The sequence below is a fragment of the Ammospiza nelsoni genome, chromosome 23 (assembly GCF_027579445.1).
Source record: "Ammospiza nelsoni isolate bAmmNel1 chromosome 23, bAmmNel1.pri, whole genome shotgun sequence".
NCBI classification, from domain to species: Eukaryota; Metazoa; Chordata; class Aves; order Passeriformes; family Passerellidae; genus Ammospiza; species Ammospiza nelsoni.
The window spans coordinates 5,682,858-5,703,105 of NC_080655.1; the positions used below are offsets into that span (position 1 = coordinate 5,682,858).

Here is a 20,248-nt window from a genome sequence, read left to right on the forward strand (position 1 = left end):
CCATGCCCTGGGGCTGTGGGCACCATGCCCCTCCACCCCACACTGTACCTGTTCTTTCTCTCCTGTGAAGGGGCATCATCAACCCGGTGGGTGGCACCAAGAATGCCCGGACAGCCCCTCTGCAGTGTGTCTCAGTGGCAGAGGGACACACCAAGCCTGTGCTCTGCCTGGATGCCACCGATGAGCTGCTCTTTACGGGCTCCAAAGGTGGGTGATGGGCAGGGAGGATGCAGAGGAAGCGTTGGCATTACAGGGATGGTCCCTGTCTGCAGTGTTGAGCCCTGCCCCTGTGCTGGGCTGGCTGTCCCCTTTCCTCTGGCCCTGTGGGTGGGGGGACATGCTCAGAGGGAATATTGTCCCCATGTCCTTGGAGGAGACACCCCCAACACTCCTGGGCGTGTTCTTCCTCCCACAGACCGCAGCTGCAAGATGTGGAACCTGGTGACAGGCCAGGAAATCGCCTCTCTCAAGGGCCACCCCAACAATGTGGTTTCCATCAAGTACTGCAGCCACACGGGGCTGGTGTTCACCGTGTCCACGTCCTACATCAAGGTGTGGGACATCCGCGACTCCGCGCGCTGCGTCCGCACCCTCACGTACGTCAGCTCGGGCACCTGGGCACTCTGGGCTCCTCTGGCTCTGCAGAAGCCTTTACAGAACCTACATGGCCAGATAGAGCTCCCTAGTGCCAGTTTGGAGTGCTGCTTCCTGAGGGAACAGGGAGGGTGGGAGAGGTTGGGGTGAGGGAGTTCATGGGAACTCCTGCAGGAAAAATTCGTGGTCATAAAATCACAGAATATGCTGAGTTGGAAGGGACCCATCAGGATCATCACATCCAATTCTTGACCCTGCACAGACACCCCAACAATCCTGCCCTGTGCTTTGTCCAAACACTTGCTGGACTCGGACAGGCTCAGAGCTGTGCCCATTTCCTGGGGAGTCTGTTCAGTGCCCCAGCACCCTCTGGAGGAAGAACCTTTTCCTGACATCCAACCTAAACATCTCCCAGCTCAGCTCCAGCCATTCCTGTGAGTCCTGTCACTTGTCATGAGAGGGAAGAAGAGATCAGTGCCTGTCCCTCTGCTGCCCCTCATGAGGACATTGAAGACCCCAGTGAGGTCTCCCCTCTAGGCTGAACAAACCAAGTGCCCTCAGCTGCCCCTCATGAGGCTTCCCCTCCAGACCCTTCACCATTGTCATGGCCCTCCTTAGGATGCTCTCCAGTGGTTTAATGTCTTTTTTATATTGTGGTGCTCAAAACTGCCCTGAGGGCTTGAGGTGAGGCTACCCCAGTGCAGAGCAGGGCAGGACAATCCCCTCTGCCCAGCTGGCAATGCTGTTCCTGGTGGACATGGATGTCCCTCCTGGCTGCCAGGGCACTGCTGACTCATATTCATTGACTAGGATGCCCAGGTCCCTTCCCACAGCTGCTCTCCAGCCTCTGTTCCCTGCAGGGTTGCTGTGTCCCAGGTGCAGAATCCAGCACTTGTTAAGGGTCAGGAGCTTTGAGGAGATTTTGCAGCTGGTCTGAGAGCTGGCAGCTCCCATGGGGGGCACAGCCCCAAACAGCAGTGTCTGGGTAAATCACAGCCTCTTCAGTGGGAAACCTGGGGCTCTGTGAGGAGTTTGAGGACCAGAAAGGAGCGTGGAACAGACTGTAGCTGTGGCTGCCAGTCTGGAGTAGGGCTCCAAGGTTAGGACAGGATGGTAGGGAGTAATAGCAGCCTCCTTGAGCCAGGTCTCATAAGCTCTTGGAGGTCTATTACTCACCCAAGATAGCTCAGCTACCTTTGGAGGCATAAAATCAGCAGGATGGCTTCTGTTGCAGTGTTGGAAACAAAAAGGTTCAATAAAAGGCAAAATAACGAACAGAGAAAAACCAAGCCAAATGCAAGAGGTTCTTGCTCCTGGTAAAACACCCCACAAAAGCAATTTGTTTCTTTGTTCTCTTCTTTTTCTAGTAAATTGCTCAGGTGGGACTTTTTTGTTTCTGTCCAATTGGCTATCCTTAAGTTTGAGGTGAAGTCCCCCAGGCCTGTGAGGTGGCTTTTTCACCTAATTAATGACAGAAACTTCTGGGTTTCTTTCCTTTTTAAGGGGACAAAGGACAGTTTTGTCACTCTGTCAACAAGGGGCACATTCCTATAGCAGGTCAGAGCTACCCACTTGCTGTGGCACAGGTCTCCTTTCCCCATCCAGCCTCAGCTCACCTGCCTTGGTTTCCCTCCTGGCCCACAGGCTGAGACCTCTCTGCCCTGTGCTGGATGCCAGCACTCACCAGCCCTTCTGTGGAAGCAGAGAGGCACAGGAGGAGAGCAGGGAACCTCAGCTGGAAGCCAGGGCAGGATGCTCTGAGACAGGCACAGAGCCTGATCCTTGGCTGCCTTTGCAGGCTGGGCACTGCCCTGTGGGACAAAGCTCCTGTTGGTCCCATTGTGGCCAGAGGGACAGGGACACTCCAGGGCCTTTCCTCAGTGTGGGACCCAGCTGTGCCAGCCTGGGGACAGCCCTGTGGTTCCTCAGTGGCTCTGGTCTCATCCTTCCTGATGCCTCAGTTTAGCTTTTCTATTTTTCAGATTCTTCACTGCTTTAGTGTGCGGGTCTGGGTTCATATTAAGGGATGCTGAGCTCTGTGCACAGAGCAGGGAGACAAAACAATTCCTGCTCCAGCTGGGCACCAAGGACAAATGATCCAAATCTCAGCCCAAGAGCACAAACAATATGAACTAAAAACAGAAAAACAAGCAGGATGGGACTTCATGGGTTAAAGCTGTAACTGGACAATTAACCCCAATATGCAAATGGACCAAAACTTATAAAAGTGAGAGACCCCATGACCTGTCATCCATTTTGTGACCATTTGGGTTCACCTGGGCTGTAGCCCTGGCTGCTGTTGGTACAAGCCCCTCAGGGCACAGGGCTGGAGCGAAATCTAAGCACAAGGATTGAACTGAAACCCCATGAGAAACTGAGATATATAAAGCTACAAACTGAAATAGAAATATAGATTTAGAATATAGATTTTAGCTTTTAGTAGAAACTTATACTAAGTGCCTTGGGTATCTAGAAAGCTGCAATAGAGAACAAAAGCTTTTTTGTCTTTAGGCACAATTCTACCATAGTGGTGATATGTTTATAAGGCTACTTTGCTTCAGACAAAATGTAAATTGCTGGGCTCTTGTGCTGCCCAAGGTGGATCCATTGAGGCCTCCTAATAAATTCCTACTTTATTCTTTAGCTCTGTCCAACCTCTGTTCTAGGCTCTGTTCAGCCTTGACAAGGCACCACCTGTGGTAACCACATATTCCTGAACAGAGAGAGACAGCTGTCCTAGGATTTTCCTGGGAAGCTGGGAGAAAGCTCAGAGAAAACAATGAGAAAAAATTCTTATCTCCACTTGTTGCACCTGTCATTGTGCACATGTGGAATGTGTTATGGAGATTTCTTTACCAAAGGGTGATTTTATAATTGGTCACTGGTGATGGTGTTTTGGATTCAAGGACCAGTTAGGTCAAAGCTGTATCAGACTGTCTGCAAGGGCAACAGGGGTCTGATGGCTCAGCCTGGACACCACAACCTTCCCAGAGAGAGATCCTGCAAGAGACAACTTTCTTGGGTCTCAGGCAGTCCTTCAGCTGCAGGGTAACCCCAGCAAGGGGCAGCCAGCTCAGCTCTTAGCAGTGATTTCAGCTCTCAGTGATTTCAGCTCTTAGCAGTGATTTCAGCTCTCAGTGATTTCAGCTCTTAGCAGTGATTTCAGCTCTCAGTGATTTCAGCTCTTAGCAGTGATTTCAGCTCTCAGCAGTGATTTCAGCTCTGCCTGGTGAGGTGTCCCCAGGCCAACACAGGGACAAAGAGACAGGAGCGCCATGAGATTGTTCCACAGAGTTCCTTTATTCCAGCACCCTGCAAAGGACACCAGTGACAGCAGCTCCCTCCTGAACAGGGCAGAAACTGGGAGTTTTATGGGGAAAAGCAGGGGTGGGAAAACCCAATCATTCCCAACAAATCTACATGGGATTCCAAAGCATGCTGGGAACTGACCATGACCAAGGAGGATTTCTCAATCAAGAAGAGTTTGAGAAGATCTTATCACAGCCCATTCAAGGGATTGCTCTCCAAGGGAGAGGGCTGGCATGCCCATCTGTCTCCACAGATGGGTTTTTTCTTAATAGGATAATGTAGTATTATAGTATAATATGGTATTATAGTAATATCAGAGCACCCCCATCACAGGAATGATTGAATATGACTCCAAGGCTTTGGAATGCTGAACACTCTATTATCCTATATTATACTATATTTATATTACAAAGAATGCTAAAGAATACTAAAGAAAACTCCTGACTGTCTCTTGACAATCAGGCAACAGCTTTTTGTGATGGGCCAAGGAAACAAAACAATCTTCAGCAAAACCCAATTACTAAATTCCTGCAGGTAAACAATATCCTAACACATTCAACAGGTGCAAAACAACAGGAGCAGAGAATAGACATAAGAATTGTTTTTCTCTTCTCTGAGGCTTCTCTCTGCTTTTCCCAGAAAATCATTGGGAAAAATTGTGCCTTGCTTTTCTCTGTGAAGAGAAACACGGCCACATAGTATAGGATAGTAGAATGAAGGTATAGGCTGGGGATGGTGTGGCTGGACAGTGCCCAGAAAGGAACCTGGGGGTGCTGATGGACAGCAGGCTGAACATGAGCCAGCAGTGTGCTCTGGTGGCCAAGAAGGCCAATGGCTCCTGGCCTGGATCAGGAATGGTGTGGCCAGCAGGAGCAAGGAGGTCATTCTGCCCCTTTACTCAGCACTGCTGAGGGCACACCTGGAGTGTTGTGTCCAGCTCTGGGCCCCCAGTTTAGGGAAGACATGGAGACATTGAGCATGTCCAGAGGAGGCACTGAGGCTGTTGAGGGGCTGGGAACACAAACCCTGTGAGGAACAACTGAGGGAGCTGGGGGTGCTCAGCCTGGAGAAAAGGACACTCAGGGGTGACCTTATCACTCTCTACAACTTCCTGAAGGGTTGTAGTTGGTGGGAGGTCAGTTGTAGTCAAGTGTGGCTGGGCTTTTTCTCCAGGCAGCACTGACATAACCAGAGGTCACAGTCTCAAGCTACATCAAGGGAAATATATGTTGGATATCAGGAAAAAGTTTTTCATGGAAAGAGTGATAAAGTTCTGGAATGGCTGCCCGGGGAGGTGGTGGAGTCACCATCCCTGGGGGTGTTTAACAAAGCCTGGATGTGGCACTGGGTGCCAGGGTTCAGTTGAGGTGCTGGGGCTGGGTTGGACTCGATGATCTTTGAGGTCTGTTCCAACCTGGTCATTCTGTGAATTCTGTGATTGCTCAGCCTCGTGCAATCACAGACTCAACGCTAATTACTCCCCAGCAGGTACAATCCATCACCCCTTTGAACTGTCCCCCTTCAGGTCGTCGGGCCAGGTGATCTCTGGGGACGCGTGTGCTGGGACCAGCAGCCGCATGGTCACCAGCGTGCAGGGCGAGCACCAGATCAACCAGATCGCGCTCAACCCCGCGGGCACCGCGCTCTATGCGGCCGCCGGCAACGCCGTGCGCGTCTGGGAGCTCAGCAGGTCAGGGATGGGAGCTGGGCAGGGCTGGGGGCTGAGCTGGGCAGGGATGGGAGCTGGGCAAGGATGGGGCTGAGCTGGGCAGGGATGGGAGCTGGGCAGGGCTGGGGCTGGGCAGGGCAGGGATGGGGCTGAGCTGGGCAGGGATGGGGCTGAGCTGGGCAGGGATGGGGCTGAGCTGGGCAGGGATGGGGCTGAGCTGGGCAGGGATGGGGCTCAGCAGGGCAGGGATGGGAGATGAGCTGGGCAGGGATGGGAGATGAGCTGGGCAGGGATGGGAGATGAGCTGGGCAGGGATGGGAGATGAGCAGGGCAGGGATGGGGCTCAGCAGGTCAGGGATGGGAGATGAGCAGGGCAGGGATGGGGGCTGAGCTGGGCAGGGATGGAGCTGGGCAGGGCAGGGATGGGGCTGAGCTGGGCAGGGATGGGAGATGAGCAGGGCAGGGATGGGAGATGAGCTGGGCAGGGCTGGGAGCTGGGCAGGGCAGGGATGGGAGATGAGCTGGGCGGGGATGGGGCTGAGCTGGGCAGGGATGGGGGCTCAGAGTGGCATGAAATGATGCCCCTGGGGGAAATGAAATGATTCCCCTGGGCAAAACAAAATGATCCCCTTGGACGAAATGAAATTATCCGCTTGGGGGAAATGAAATTATCTCACTGGGCAAAATTAAAGCCTTTTCCGCAGCAGGAATTGCCTGGAATAAGGGTTTTCAGGATGCTTTCCTATGGGATCCTAGTGGTTTTGGTTTAAAAAAATGTTAAAGAATTTTTAAAGATTTAAATTTAAGATTTTGTTAAATATTTTTATTTTTTAAATCTAAGATTTTCTTAAATCTTAAGTTTAAGTTTTTAGATTTAAGATTTTAAATTTTTTAAAATTTAAGATTTTTTTAAGATCATAAATCTTAATTTAAGAATTAAAGATTAATTTAAGATTTTTTAAGATTTAAGATTTAAATGTAAGATCTTAAATTTAAGATTCTTAAATTTAAGATTTTAAATTTGTAAAAATTTAAGCTTTTTTAATATCATAAAACTTAGCTTGAGAATTGAAGATTAATTTAAGATTTAAAATTTATATTTAGGATTTTCTTAAATTTAAGATTTTTAAATTTTCTTAAATTAAAGATTTTTAAATTTAACATTTAAGATTTTCAGTTTATAATAATGTACCATTTTTTTAAGATCATAAATCTTAATTTAAGAATTAAAAATTAATTTAAGATTTTTTAAGATTTTTAAATTTAAGATTTTAATTTTTGTTTAAATTTAAGATTTTTTTAAGATCTTAAATCTTAATTTAAGACTTAAAGATTAAGTTAAGGTTTTTTTTAAGATTTAAGATTTAAATTTAAGATTTTTTAATTTAAAAAAATTAATATTTAAAATTTAAGATGTTAATTTTAAAAAAAATTTAAGATTTTTAAACATCATAAATCTTAATTTAAAAATTTAAGATTAATTTAGGATTTAAGATTTTCTTAAATTTAAGATTTTAATTTTTTTCCTAAATTTAACATTTAATATTTTAAATCTGTAAAAAATTAAGATTTTTTAAGATCATAAATCTTTAAGGTTTTCTTAAATTTAAGATTTAAAAATTTTCTTAATTTTAAGATTTATTTAAAATTTAATATTTTGAATTTAAGAAAAATTAAGATTTTTTTATAATAACAAATCTGAATTTAAGAATTAAAGGTTAATTTAACAACCCTGTGCTGCAGCTTGGGCCCTGCCGCCAGATGTTGGCACACTCAATCTGCCCTCCTCCCCTGGATCACGGGCCATGGGCTCTGCCCCAGAGGAAGCAGCCCTGGCTGGGGCACCCAGGGCTGGGTGGGAGGATGAGCCCCAGCAGGAGCAGGGGCTGAGCTGTGCCCTTGCTGCCCACAGGGGCTGAGCTGTGCCCTTGCTGCCCACAGGGGCTGAGCTGTGCCCTTGCTGCCCTCAGGGGCTGAGCTGTGCCCTTGCTGCCCACAGGGGCTGAGCTGTGCCCTTGCTGCCCCTCAGGGGCTGAGCTGTGCCCTTGCTGCCCACAGGGGCTGAGCTGTGCCCTTGCTGCCCTCACAGGCTGAGCTGTGCCCTTGCTGCCCCTCAGGGGCTGAGCTGTGCCCTTGCTGCCCTCACGGGCTGAGCTGTGCCCTTGCTGCCCTCAGGGGCTGAGCTGTGCCCTTGCTGCCCTCAGGGGCTGAGCTGTGCCCTTGCTGCCCTCAGGCTGCAGCCCGTGGGGAAGCTGAGCGGCCACATCGGGCCCGTGATGTGCCTGACAGTGAGCCAGACCCCGAGCAACCACGACCTGGTGGTCACAGGCTCCAAGGATCACTATGTCAAGGTACTCTGCTCCTTGGGGAGCAGCACCCCCAGTCCTGTAGCATCTCCCCCCTTGGTCAATCCCCAAGCCCTGAGCCCTGGAAACATCACACTTACCATAGATCATCCCTCCCAAAGGGAAAACAGTCTCCCCCATGGACTTGGTGTCACAACTTCCTCTGGTTTCTCCTTCCCCTGTCACTGGTTTGGTATCCCTGGTACCACCCCCCTACCCCTGGAGGCCAGGCGCCTCTGCCCCCCACCCCTTCCCCTTTATAAGCTCCTGCTCCTCGTGGTTCTTCCTCTTTGCCCGGGTTTGTCCTTCAGGGACTGAGTTACCCTGCTGGAATAAACCCTTGCAAAAGAGCCTTTCTTGCCTCTGATGCTGATCCAGCTGTGGTGAGGGTGAGTGGAGGTTTGACTGCATTGCCTGACTGTTAACTCAGCCTTGCCTTTCAACAGGAGAGGCTTGCTGGGGACAAGAGACAGGCAGCAGCACCTACCACGTTAACACTCACATTTTTAAAATCCTGTAGGGAAGCCTAGATGTTGGGAACCCCTCACTCTTCCCTCCTCCTGAGAGCTGAGCCCAGATTCTGTTTTCACCTCTGCATGTGAGGTTTTCACTTGTTTCCTATTCCCAAATCTTGCCTTTTGCTTGGTCCACAATGCACCTTTGATGCATAAGAGAAATGCAACTTCTTCAGACTCTCTGGCTGTGATTTGCATGTGAGGGCTGACCCAGATGAGTTCACCCTGCTGTGCTCCATAATTCCCCCCTGATAAAGATGCCTTGTGCCTGCTCAGTCACTGCTGCAGCACAGTAGGAGCCTTTCCCTTTCTTTCAGGTTTTAGCAGGTTGAATTAGAGCTGTCCCCAGGGAAGTGGGGAGGGGTGGTGAGATGGTGAGACAGGATCCCCCTCAGCTGTCAGTGTGGCTCCAGAGGAGTGTGAAGGCTCACCATGAGTAAAATGCAGCAGAGTGGGGCTGTCCCTGGTGTCAGATCTCCTCTGCTTGTGGCAGGACCCTGAGCCCCAAAAGCCTCCAGCAGCCAATGCCCAGTCCCATTCCCAAAATCACTCTGGGTGCCCTAAGCCTGGGACACAGAGCGTGGTGGCCAAACTGCCCAGGGCAGGGAGTCCCAGTGCCATCTGTGGTTTGTTACCTGCTGCTCTCCCCCAGGTGTTTGAGATCACAGAGGGCATGGTGGGCAATATCAGCCCCACTCACAACTTCGAGCCCCCTCACTATGATGGCATCGAGTGCCTGGCCATCCAGGGAGATGTCCTCTTCAGTGGCTCCAGGGACAACGGCATAAAGAAGTGGGATCTGGAGCAGCAGGAACTTATCCAGGTTTGGAGGGGAGCACAGGGCAGGGGAGGGTTGCTGCTGGGGCCTGGGGGTTGTCCAGGAACCTGGTGCCAGTGGAGCGGGCACTTACAGTCCTGACCATGAGTGGGTGAGGGTGTGCTGTGCCCCCATAATTTGTCCAGCAGGATGCTTGGGTTTGCTGCCTCTCTTTCAGACAGGCTGAGGCATCAGTTGCAGTGTGGGGGCTTGTGTTCCACCCTGAATTCTGGGTTGTTGTCTCCTGCCCAAGGGAGAAACCAAGCCATGATTTTGAGCCCACGCCCTTGGCTCCTAGCTGGGCACCTCCAGTTCCACCAGGTCCCAGTCAGTCCTGGGGTGTCAGTGAGGAGCTGAGCTCCCTGACACAGTGACAGGATGGGTGCATGGGGCTGCCCGTGGTGCTGCAGGTGAGGTTGGTCATGGCTGTGCTCTGTGCCTCCAGCAAATCCCCAATGCCCACAAGGACTGGGTGTGTGCCCTGGCCTTCATCCCCGGGCGCCCCATGGTGCTGAGCGCCTGCCGAGGAGGCGTCATCAAGGTGTGGAACGTGGACAACTTCACCCCAGTGGGGGAGATCAAGGGCCATGACAGCCCCATCAATGCCATCTGCACCAACTCCAAGCACATCTTCACTGCCTCCAGGTGAGCCCCTGATGTTCTGCCCCCGTGGCCCCTGGGAAGGGGGAGACCCTGGGTGTGAGCTGTCCCCACTGGGGCTGGGTGGGTGAGCAGGGAGCGGGGAGGGAATTGCAGCTTTTAGTCCCTCCTTCATCTCCTTGTGCCCACTGTAGCTGCCCACGGCCAAGCCTGCCCACTGCAGTGCCCAGAGCTGTCCCTGGCCACCCCCTGCCCACGCTCTGGTGATGCCCTGGGTTACTCCCCACGCAGGGACCCCTCTCCCTCGGGGCTGGGCATTGGCTGCTGCTCTCGGGGAGCTCTTCAGCAGCAAGACTCTGATATCCTCTTTTCGACCCTGTCCCTTTTCTCCCTTCCTTTTTCTCTGTCTCTCTCTGCCTCTCCTTCTCCCCCCCTCCCATCTGTGCCACAGTGACTGCCGGGTAAAGTTATGGAATTACGTGCCTGGGCTCACCCCTTGCCTTCCACGACGCGTCCTTGCCATAAAGGGCCGTGCTACTAGTCTGCCTTGACCCTCCTGCTCTTGACTCTCTTGCTCATATGCTCCTCTTCTGTCTCTCCTTCCCTTTTCTCTCCATCTCTCCCCTCTCTCTGTCCCTCTCACTGTTGCTTTTGCTCCTCTCTCTCTTTCCCTCCCCCCCCATTTTTTCTCTGGTCTGAGCTGCTTCTTCACGGTATGAAACTATTCTGAGTTTTTCCCCACTTGATAAGTCTTTGTTAGAATGGACTCACCCCCTTGGCCCAGTCATCCCCTGCCTTGGTTTCACTTCTTTTTGGTTTTTTTTCCTCGCCAAGTGCCCACATCTACTTTGGCACCTCAGTGGGAAGCCATGGCCTGCCCGTGCCTTTGCATGGATAGTGGGTTGGGAGTCAGCAGCCACCCCCAAATCAGCCCATGCCCCAGGAGCAAAGCAGCTCCCTGGATTTCACTGCTGGAGCTCATTCAGGGCGGGTAGGAGTCCTGGTGTGGGGTCACCCTTTCCCTTTGTCCCCAGCTGCTGCCAGAGGGGTGAGCTGGAGGCTGAGCCCCATTGGGTTTGCCTTCTCCCCAAAGTGCACCAGACAATTCCTGCCAAGGGAGAAGGGCCTGGAAGCTTGGGGGGCTGCATGCTGCCGTGCTGGGGAGGGGAGGGCAGTGAGCACCCTGTGGGCAGTGCTGTGGGGCTCCTGCCCCAACCCCTGGGTCATGCTGTCCCTCTCACCTTTGCTCCTCAGCGACTTGACAGTGAAGCTCTGGAGTGGGAGGAGGTTGCCTGCGGGGTCAAACTAGGAACTGCACAAAGACTGCAAGGCGTGGGCAGGGTGAGGGGCAGGGCACCTCTCCTGCTCTCAGTGAGGACTCAGCCACCCACAGGAGCTCAGCCCAGCACAGGGGTTTCTTTGTGTCTGACCCAACGGGGTGGACAATGCTGCATCTGATACTCTGGTCAGCTCCTGTGAGGAAGCAGCTCTGTGGGGCAGCAGCAGCTCCACCTGCCCTCCTACTGAGGTTTCTGATGGTTCTCCAGTGAACAGGAAATGTTTCATCTCTCACCCATCCTGCTGTAAGGACTTTGGGGGTCAGAGGTCCCTGACTCCTCAGAGACACCCAGCTCCCTCCTGCCATGGCTCTGCCGTGCTGTGCTGCTCCTGGGCTGGTTCCTGCAGGAGTCTTCTCCACTCCACGAGGACATTTGGTGTCTGCTGGCCAGGACCACCACACAGAGGATGCTTCTCTGGAGCCATTACTTGTGAGGCACCTCTGCTGTGGGGACTGCAGAAGGATTTCCTGGTACTCCCAGCCTTCCCTTTCCTGTGTGGACGTGTCCCCAGTGGTTGGAGGGTGCTCTGAGCTCCTTTGCCATGTCCCATCTCATGAGGCACAGCAAGCCTGGGATGTTCTCCATTGGGCAGCTTCCAGACTGACCTGCTGCAGTTCCTTTGACATTCTCCAAACCCCACTTGTAAACTCAACTGCCCTATGGCTCTGGGCTCTCCCCCACATGCCCAGCCTGCTCAGCCCTGCTCTGGACATTGTGGTCCCATCAGGGCTTTGTGCTGGGTTCCTGCAGCCAGTTAACCCCCTTGGGACAGAGAAATGAAGCAAGAATGGAGGTTACAGGGCAAAAAGGCCGAGGCTGGATTTGGCACCCCGCTGCTGTGGCTCTGCCTGTCCTTCCCTTGGGTTCTGCCCTCACCTCTGCCTGGACTGGAGCTTGCTCAGGCTGGGCCTGCATGGATGCAAGGCTGGAGAGGAACCAGCAAGGCAGGGAGCAACCAGAGTCACTGTGGCAGGAGCAGAGGGGGACAGGGTTGCACACTGACCTTGCACAAGTCCCTGACTCCCCCTGTGCTGGAAGGACAATCCTGCAGTGGATGATCTTGCACAATCTCATCTCCTGGAGGGTCTGGGGGCTCCACCCTGGAGTGTTTCCCCAAGGACATTCTGCAGGCTCTTTCCTCTGTCTCTCCTGTTCAAGAGGGGCTGGTAAGGCCCTGGTCTCACACTGGAGCTCCCCTCCATCTCTCCTATGGCCCACTGGACCATCCCCTGCTCTGTCCTGCCCTGTGGAATGGCCAAGGAGACCCCAGGATGGGTGTTCCTGCCTCACACACTCTCCTTTCCCCTTTGTCACAGAAGAAGCAGCACTTGAACTCAAATTTAAGGATTTCTCCATGTGATCCCACAGCACTGAACTGGGATCTTGGAGGCCAGGGGCTCCAGGACCTGCCCCATCAAGCACAGACCATTTCCCCTCTGCTCTCTCCAACCATGGTGATACCTTGAACTGCCCCAGCTCATCTGCCACCAACCCTTGCTCCAGGCACTCTGGCTGGAGCAAGGGGATCCCTCTGCATCTCTGCATCATGAAAGACAGGAATTTCTGTATTGATTTGGTGGGGGAAGGGGAGGGTTGCCTTTTTTTTTTGGGAAAATTCCATCCTGCTGGCTTGCCTTGTTGGAGGGTAAATGGTACATGTGTGTGAGTGTGTGTGTCTGTGTGTCTGTGTGTGTGAGAGTGACCCTGCCAGGACAGTCCCTGCTCCCTGGGAGTGTGGCTGAGCCCTGCACAGCCAGGACTGGTGGCTGTGTTGAGGAGAGGCTCCCATCCATCCTGTGTGACCTGTGCAGGCCATAAGTGCACAGAGAGCTCAGCACCCAGTGGCATACAGCCATGGGGGTCTGCAGGAGGTGTCTCCCACCCCCCAGGCCTGTCTTGGAGGGGTTTTTACACTCATTCCTCAGCTGGTTTGGCTGGAGGGGCTCTGTGTGTGTGGCTGTCTCTGGGAAGTGTTTGGCTGTAGCCTGGTGTTGCACCTGTGTGCTCTGAGATCTCCAGTGCCTGCCCTGAGCCTTCCCTGCTGCCATGGCTGGAGGGGGCACCCAGGGTCAGACCTGCCTTGCCTTTGCCCCCAACACCTCCCTGTGTGCAGGCTGAAAGGGCCTGTTCAGTATTCCAGGGCTGAGTGACCTGTCCTGAGCCTCTCCTGCTGCTGTGTCCAGGCTCTCACAGCCCATGGAGGGAGGGAGCTGGTGCTGCGGCGTTGCTGTCCTGAGGCAGGGGGTTTGAAGGGAGGGGAGCCCTGATTTAGGAATAGCATTCTCCCATTTAGTGCTCCTACCAAAACCCCCATGCCCAGCAGGGTGGAGAGAGGAATTGGAGGCACAAAAGATGAAGATCACAGGTTGAGATAAGAGCAATTTACTGCAAACAGCAGTGAGATAAAAAACAAACAGGAAGACAGCAGCAATGTTAATAATAGAAGCATATAAAAGAGAGAATGATTCACATGCAGAGTGCTCACCCTGACCTGACCACAGCCATATTCTACTGACCAGAGTAGACCTCTCCTCTGAGGAGAAGGAATGGATGCTCCCCTGTGTGTCTCCATGGCATCAGTACATTGTGACCAAGCCTTACACTGCTGTGGATCTGCTGGGCCAGCCTTGGATGCACAGCCCAGCAGAGCCCAGTGCTGCTGTCCCCCCCTGGCTGCAGGCAGGGCCCTCTGGGTGCTCACTGCTCACTGCTGCAGCTGTGGAGAGGCATTCAGGGGGATCAGAAGTGACATTAGCCCTGTTGTTCTGTCTGAGCACGTGCCCGCTGGAAGCTGGGCTGGCATTTATCCCTGAAGAATCCCTGCAGTTGTTGTTTTTCCTCTTAGCTCACACAGCCATGCTTCTGGGGCAGAAGTGGGTTTTCCTTCCCAATTCCTCCTGTCCTCTCTCTGTGCTCATGCAGGTAAAACCATAGGATGCCTTGTGGTGTGCCAGTTGCTCCCAGCAGCAGAGGCTCTGGTCTGTACTGGTGTGACAGGGCACATTTCCTCAGTCCACAGCCCTAGACTGGAGAATAAGTCCAGTCCTAAACTGGAACTGAGCTGCTCCAGTTTGGACAGTCATTTAACACAGCTGAGACACAGGTTGGTAGGAAGAAAAAACAATGATCTTCATCATCAGAGCTGGGGAGTCACCTTTAACACTGTTTGTTCTGTTCAGATCTCTGAAGAACCTTCCCAGAAATCTCTTTCTTGACTCCAAAGATTATGTGCACTGCACTAAGGACACCTGGCAAAATTATTTCCTTAACATCCTAAGGGAATTCAGAGCTTCAGAAGCTGTTTTAACAGAACTCAAGGGAGAAAAGTGGGTGAAAGTCTGGGGAAAATCATCCTCCCATGTTCCCCCATGGGGTGGTCATGGTTGTTATTAATGGAGTCCCAAAGGAAGTGCCCCAGGTAGGGGTAGAAGAGCAACACTCAAAACAGCCCTAATGACCCTTGATGTTATCATGTCATAAACAGAGCAATCCTGATCCCCCTCCCTGCTCTGAGCCAGAGGCTGTGATGGGAGCAGACAGAAATATATGCAGGGTTGGGTACCCACATGGGCAATGCTGTCACCAGTGGCTCAGTACCCAATACAGAAAATGTTGAGATCTAATTTGCTTCCAAGCCACTCTGGGCAGATCTGTTGTTATCTTAACTGTTCAAGCCCTACCTTGAATGCCAAAAAAAACACAACAAAAAACTGTTGTGGTTTAGGACTGCTATTCCCCAATTTGGTGTTCCCACTACAACTGTGTGCTGCCACAACCCTCACCTCCTTCCCTCCCTGTGGTGGGATGGAGAGGAGGATTGGAAGCACAAAAGTTAAAAAAATCACAGCAGAGATAGGAACAATTGACTGGAAACAGCAATGAGATAAGAAAAATGAACAGCAACAATATTAATAACAAAAGTGCAACAATATTGATAACAAAAGTGTACAAAAGGGAGCAAATCATGTGCAAAAGCTCTCTGCAGTGTTACCCTGATTGGAAGAGATCCCTTCCCCCTGCCCAGCAATGATGTGAGGTGGCCTAAAAGAACCTCGGGGCTCTGGCCATGTCCCCTCCTGGCTACTGCAAAATTAACTCTGTCCTGGCTGGAACCAGGCCAGGGCTGACTGTGATCCCATAGCTCTGTGTGTGTGTGTGTATGTGTATGTGTGTGTGTGTAGCTCTTAGTTCCTGTGTGGGTTGATGTTTTTCATGCAGAAGAGCATTTCATTTCTTGCTGTTGATCTGGTTTAGCTACCTCACGGTGCAAGCTGGGTGCTGTTCTCATTTGGTTTCCTATTGGGGATGGGGTGGGGAGTTTGTGGTGTAAGAATTTTTATTATTTTTTTCTCTTAATTATTGTTATTGTTATGGTTTTGACACTTGAATTCATCCTGGGGACACGTGGCCTCGCTCCCACCTTGCTGCATGTCTGAGCCACCCCCTGTGTTCCCTCCCTGCTCCTCCTGGGCAGGGAGCAGGGCTGGGGTCCCTGCCCCAGAGGGATCCCCCAGAGCAGCTGCAACACTGAGATTTTGCTCCCATTCCTTGTGGGATTCTGAGGATCTGTGGTGTTTCATTGGTGATTGGCTTGGTTGGCAGCCTGGGGGTGGCTCCATCTGGTCCCTTGGAAAGGGGGCTCAGAAAGGCTCAGCTCAGCCCAAATGTCTCCCTCTGCTCTCACAGATACTCTGTGGATGTGATGGAGCTCTGGGCTGGGGGATGTCTGTGCAAAGCACAATGCTGGGGTGAGCTGCTTCCAGCCACCTCTGCCCAGAGCCTGCTGCTCAGAAAGGCTCAGCTCAGCCCAAATTTCTCCCCCTGCTCTCCCAGATACTCTGTGATGTGATGGAGCTCTGGGCTGGGGGATGTCTGTGCAGAGCACATGGCTGGGGTGGGCTGGTTCCAGCCACCAGTGCCCAGAGCCTGCTGCATGTGCTGTGAAAGCCTCTGCCCAGGCTGGGCATGGTTTGTGAGAACCTGATTCTGCTGTGTGATGGATTTTTCACTCCCAAAAACTCCAGTTGTGTCTAGATTGAGTGCCAGGCACTGACCATAAGCCAGGGGAGCCCTGGAGCCCCAGCTCAGGCTGGCAGCTGCCCTGGCACAGGGGTCAGGGGGCTCTGAGCCAGTTTGGGGTGCAGGTCCTCCCAAACACTAAAGCACAAGGTCCCACATGCAGTGGGTCTAGGAGGGGTGGCCCTTTGGTCCCTGGCCCTCCAGAGCTCCAGTGGGACCATGGGCTGAGGCTGGAGGAGGAGGAGGACTGGGCTGAAGGCTCTTTGCCTGTGGGTGAGCTGTTCCATCCCTGTGCCCTGTGCTGGCTGCACACCTGAAGTCCCCTCTGGTGGTCTCAGAGTCCCTCCAGGGCAGGGACACTTTGGAGCTGCCTTTGTACCACACACCTCATTTTCCTCTGCCCTTGGGCACCTCGATTTGTGACAAGGGTGTGCTCATACCTGCACTCCTGCCTCAGGCTGCTGGGTTATGCTTCTTTCCCCAGGGCCCAACTCTGGCTCTGGGGGTCTCCTCATCCCCAGCACACAGCTCCAGCCTCTGTGGGGGGAGCAGGGCTGGACCAGAGTCAGGAGCCTGAAAGCACTGGATCCCCAAACGACTGTGAGTCCTCCTGAGCAGGGTCCCCTCCCTGTCACCTACAGCTCTGCTGACACAGGCTGGGCTGGGAGCTCTGGGGTCCCATCCTGTCCCCCCAGGTCCCCTCCTCACCACCTCTGAGCAGCTGCTTTGGGGTCTGAATTGCTGCCTCCTGCCTTGGTGCTGCAAACCCAGTGCCTGCTTCCCCTGGTGCTCTCCCAGTGCTCCTTACCCTCACCAGTCCTTCCAGTGCCCCACACTGGAGAGTCCAGGTACGATCCCTGCCAAGCACAGGGCTCCAGTTTGCTTTCCACATTCTCCCTGGAGCTTCACTGTCTCCTGCAGGCTGCTCGTCCTCCTGAGCCCCCCTCACCCTTCTGGGAAGGGACGAGGACCCCCCAGCCCCTCCAGGTGCTGCACGGTGCTCCAGCTGTAACTGGGACAGACCCAGCTCCCAGAAAAGCACAGCCCTGCACCTTCCTCCTCCTCCCCAGGGCTCATCCTGTCACCCACCACAGCCCTGCACCTTCCTCCTCCTCCTCTTCACCAGGGCTCATCCTGTCACCCACCACAGCCCTGCACCTTCCTCCTCCTCCTCTTCACCAGGGCTCATCCTGTCACCCACCACAGCCCTGCACCTTCCTCCTCCTCCTCTTCACCAGGGCTCATCCTGTCACCCACCACAGCCCTGCACCTTCCTCCTCCTCCCCAGGGCTCATCCTGTCACCCTCCACAGCTCTGCCCTGGTTCCTCCCAGCTGCTCCTCCTGGCCTGGCACCCCCAGGTGCTGCCCCAGCCTGGTGTGGGGCAGCTGCAGCACTGTGTCCCCTGCTCCATCACTCCTCCCTGCACAAGGAGCACAACAGCAGATGCCTTTTCACACTTTTGGGGCTTTTCCCAGAGGCCAGCTGCCCTGGAGGCTGGTGGTGTCTCTGTGGGGGCTGTGCAGCCCGGCCCTGGCTGGGTTTGGCAGAGCATGAGGGGTTTGTGTGTGTGTGTGTTTTCTACCTTGGTGTGTTCCTGTAAATAGTGTAAGTTATTGTGCTCTCCTGCTGTACGTTTTTCAATGGCTGTTTGTTTCTTGCCTTTTTGTCTTTGCAAATAAAATGTTCTTGACATGAAGGGATGGAGCACAGAGGTGGTTTTGAGGAGGGAAAGGGCACAGCCAGGAGTTTCCCATCCCCTCCTGTGCCCATGAGCCTGGCCCAGGGGCTGGGGGATAGATGGGGAGGGGGGACTGTGGCTGCATCTCTTCTGGATGGAGGGGAGAATGTCCCTTCCCATGGCAGGGATTACACGTGGTGGCCCTTAAAGGTCCCTTCCATTCGGTGATTCTATAATCCTCTTGGTTGGGAGAAGATTGGACAAGAGGAAATGGCCTCAAGTTGTTCCAGGGGAGGTTCAGGTTGGATATTGGGGGAAATTTCTGCACAAAAATGGTGCTCGGGCCTTGGCACAACTGCCCAGGGCAGTGGTGGAGTCACCATCCCTGAACTGGTCAGAAGACCTGTGGATGTGGCACTTGGGGACACGGTTCCATGGTGAATATGGCAGAGCTGGGGGAACTGTTGGTCTTGATGATCTTAGAGGGCTTTTCCAAAGGAACATTTCCAGGATTCTCAGGTGACCCTGCCCCTGCAGGCAGCAGGTGCTGGGGCAGATGGGGCAGAACTGATCTTAGGGGGGCAGATTCAGGGGCTCAGGTGGTGGAAGGGGCTGAGGGGCTGCCCCTCTCCTGGGGACGAGGAGGAGGAGGAGGAGGGGTGCCCACCGGGCAGTGCCAACCCCTCAGGAGTCAGAGCATCCCTGAGCCTGCAGCGTCACATCGGGAAGGGAAGGGAAGGGAAGGGAAGGGAAGGGAAGGGAAGGGAAGGGAAGGGAAGGGAAGGGAAGGGAAGGGAAGGGAAGGGAAGGGAAGGGAAGGGAAGGGAAGGGAAGGGAAGGGAAGGGAAGGGAAGGGAAGGGAAGGGAAGGGAAGGGAAGGGAAGGAGCGGTGGCGCGGGGCCGCCAGCAGGGGTCAGCCCTGGCTGCGCCACCGCAGCGCCCGGAGCGCGGGAGGGGACACGGGGATGGGGGCGCAGGGTCCCGCCGAGGACGAGGGTTCTGCCGGAGGCTCAGGGTGGTCTGTGCCACACAGCCCTGCCAGGCAGCCCCCGGATTCCCTGGGGAGATGCAGTGCCGTGTCCTGCGGGATGGGGGGATGTTGGGGCGGTGCAGGGTCCTGCAGGTAGGAGGTTTTGGGGGCGGTGGGGAGGTGGCAGGGCCCTGCGGGCTGCTGCCGTGGGGGATGTGTGACACGGTGCCGCCGTGTGGTGCCCGCTGAGCCCCCGAGGTGAGCGATGCCAGAGTCCAAGGACGCTGGGCAGCCTCCAGGGTGGGGAGGGGGACACCGAGCTGTCGTCCCTGCAGCCCCTGGGGCCGGGCTCAGCTCCTGCAGCCCCCATTGCCCCTCTGCCAGGCAGCGCTGTGGGACTGGGCAGAGCGAGCAGCTCTGGGGGCTGCCAGCCCCGCGCTGTGCCCGCTGCCCCCGTCCCTCCTCCCGCACCCCCTGCCCTGCCCCGACACCCTGGGGCCGCAGCCCGGCTTCAAACGTGCCCGCAGTGCCGGTCCCGAGCAATGCCAGCCCAGCTCCGAGGTGTCCCTGGGGGCTGGCAGTGCCCAGAAGTGCCTCAGCCCCCAGCACCATGCCCTGTGTCACCCTCAGCCTGTGACACGGCTGTCACCTTGGCTGAGCCTCCGTGGTGCTGCCAGGACAAGCGTGGGGGTGTCATGGGCCCAACTCCCCCTGGCAGGGCAGGTGACATCACTCCTGCTCCCACCTGGTGCCTCACCCACTTGTGGCACCACAGACACTTTTTATTGCCAGTCATGGCACCATGTCACACTCATGGCCACCTCACAGTGCCCTGTGCCTGAAGGTGCACTGGGCCAGCAGCAAGGGGACAGCAGGGACACAGCCCTGGGAGCTGTGGCCATGAGATGCTGGCAGCCCCGTGCCACCCATCCTCAGGCTGAGGGAGGAATTGCTCTGAGCCCATCAGGGCTGGGGCTGCTTCATGGGCACCATTCTGAACCTTGCTGTGCCCCAGGGCTTTAGGGGACACCTGAGGAGGGGTTTATGCCCTCCCAAGCTACCAGCACAGTGTTTCAGCATCTCTGAGGAGGGTTGCCCATGGTGATCTCCCCATGGGCCATCACAGGGCCCAGGCTGTGGCACCTCAGTGGGCAAAGGGGCAGGAAGGGCATTCCTGCAGGCAGGAAAGTGAAGGGCACCTGCAGGGGTTGGGGAGGAGAGCTCAGATGCTCTGGCCTCCTGATTGCCAAAGGCCAGGGAAGGAAGGGGCAGGCTCAGGAGGACACAGAGGGCTCCCACTGTGCCAGGCACACATTGGAGGCTGAGGGTGTCACCCCTGGGAGCCCCTCTGCCATGGTGGCACTGCCTGGGTGCCTGGCCTGGCTGTGGT

General features: G+C 54.1%; 1 protein-coding gene across 1 annotated transcript in view; it reads left to right on the forward strand.

The window, feature by feature from the left end:
* The window catches only part of KIF21B (kinesin family member 21B), a 48,892-nt gene extending 37,578 nt beyond the window's left edge, over positions 1 to 11,314 (forward strand). The window contains exons 29-35 of the mRNA XM_059487742.1: positions 71 to 207; positions 416 to 596; positions 5,429 to 5,593; positions 7,806 to 7,923; positions 9,085 to 9,255; positions 9,695 to 9,894; positions 11,104 to 11,314. Coding sequence (XP_059343725.1) covers positions 71 to 207; positions 416 to 596; positions 5,429 to 5,593; positions 7,806 to 7,923; positions 9,085 to 9,255; positions 9,695 to 9,894; positions 11,104 to 11,158 — 1,027 coding nt within the window. The 3' untranslated portion in view covers positions 11,159 to 11,314. The remainder of the gene's footprint in view (positions 1 to 70; positions 208 to 415; positions 597 to 5,428; positions 5,594 to 7,805; positions 7,924 to 9,084; positions 9,256 to 9,694; positions 9,895 to 11,103) is intronic.
* The last annotated feature ends 8,934 nt before the right edge of the window (positions 11,315 to 20,248 follow it).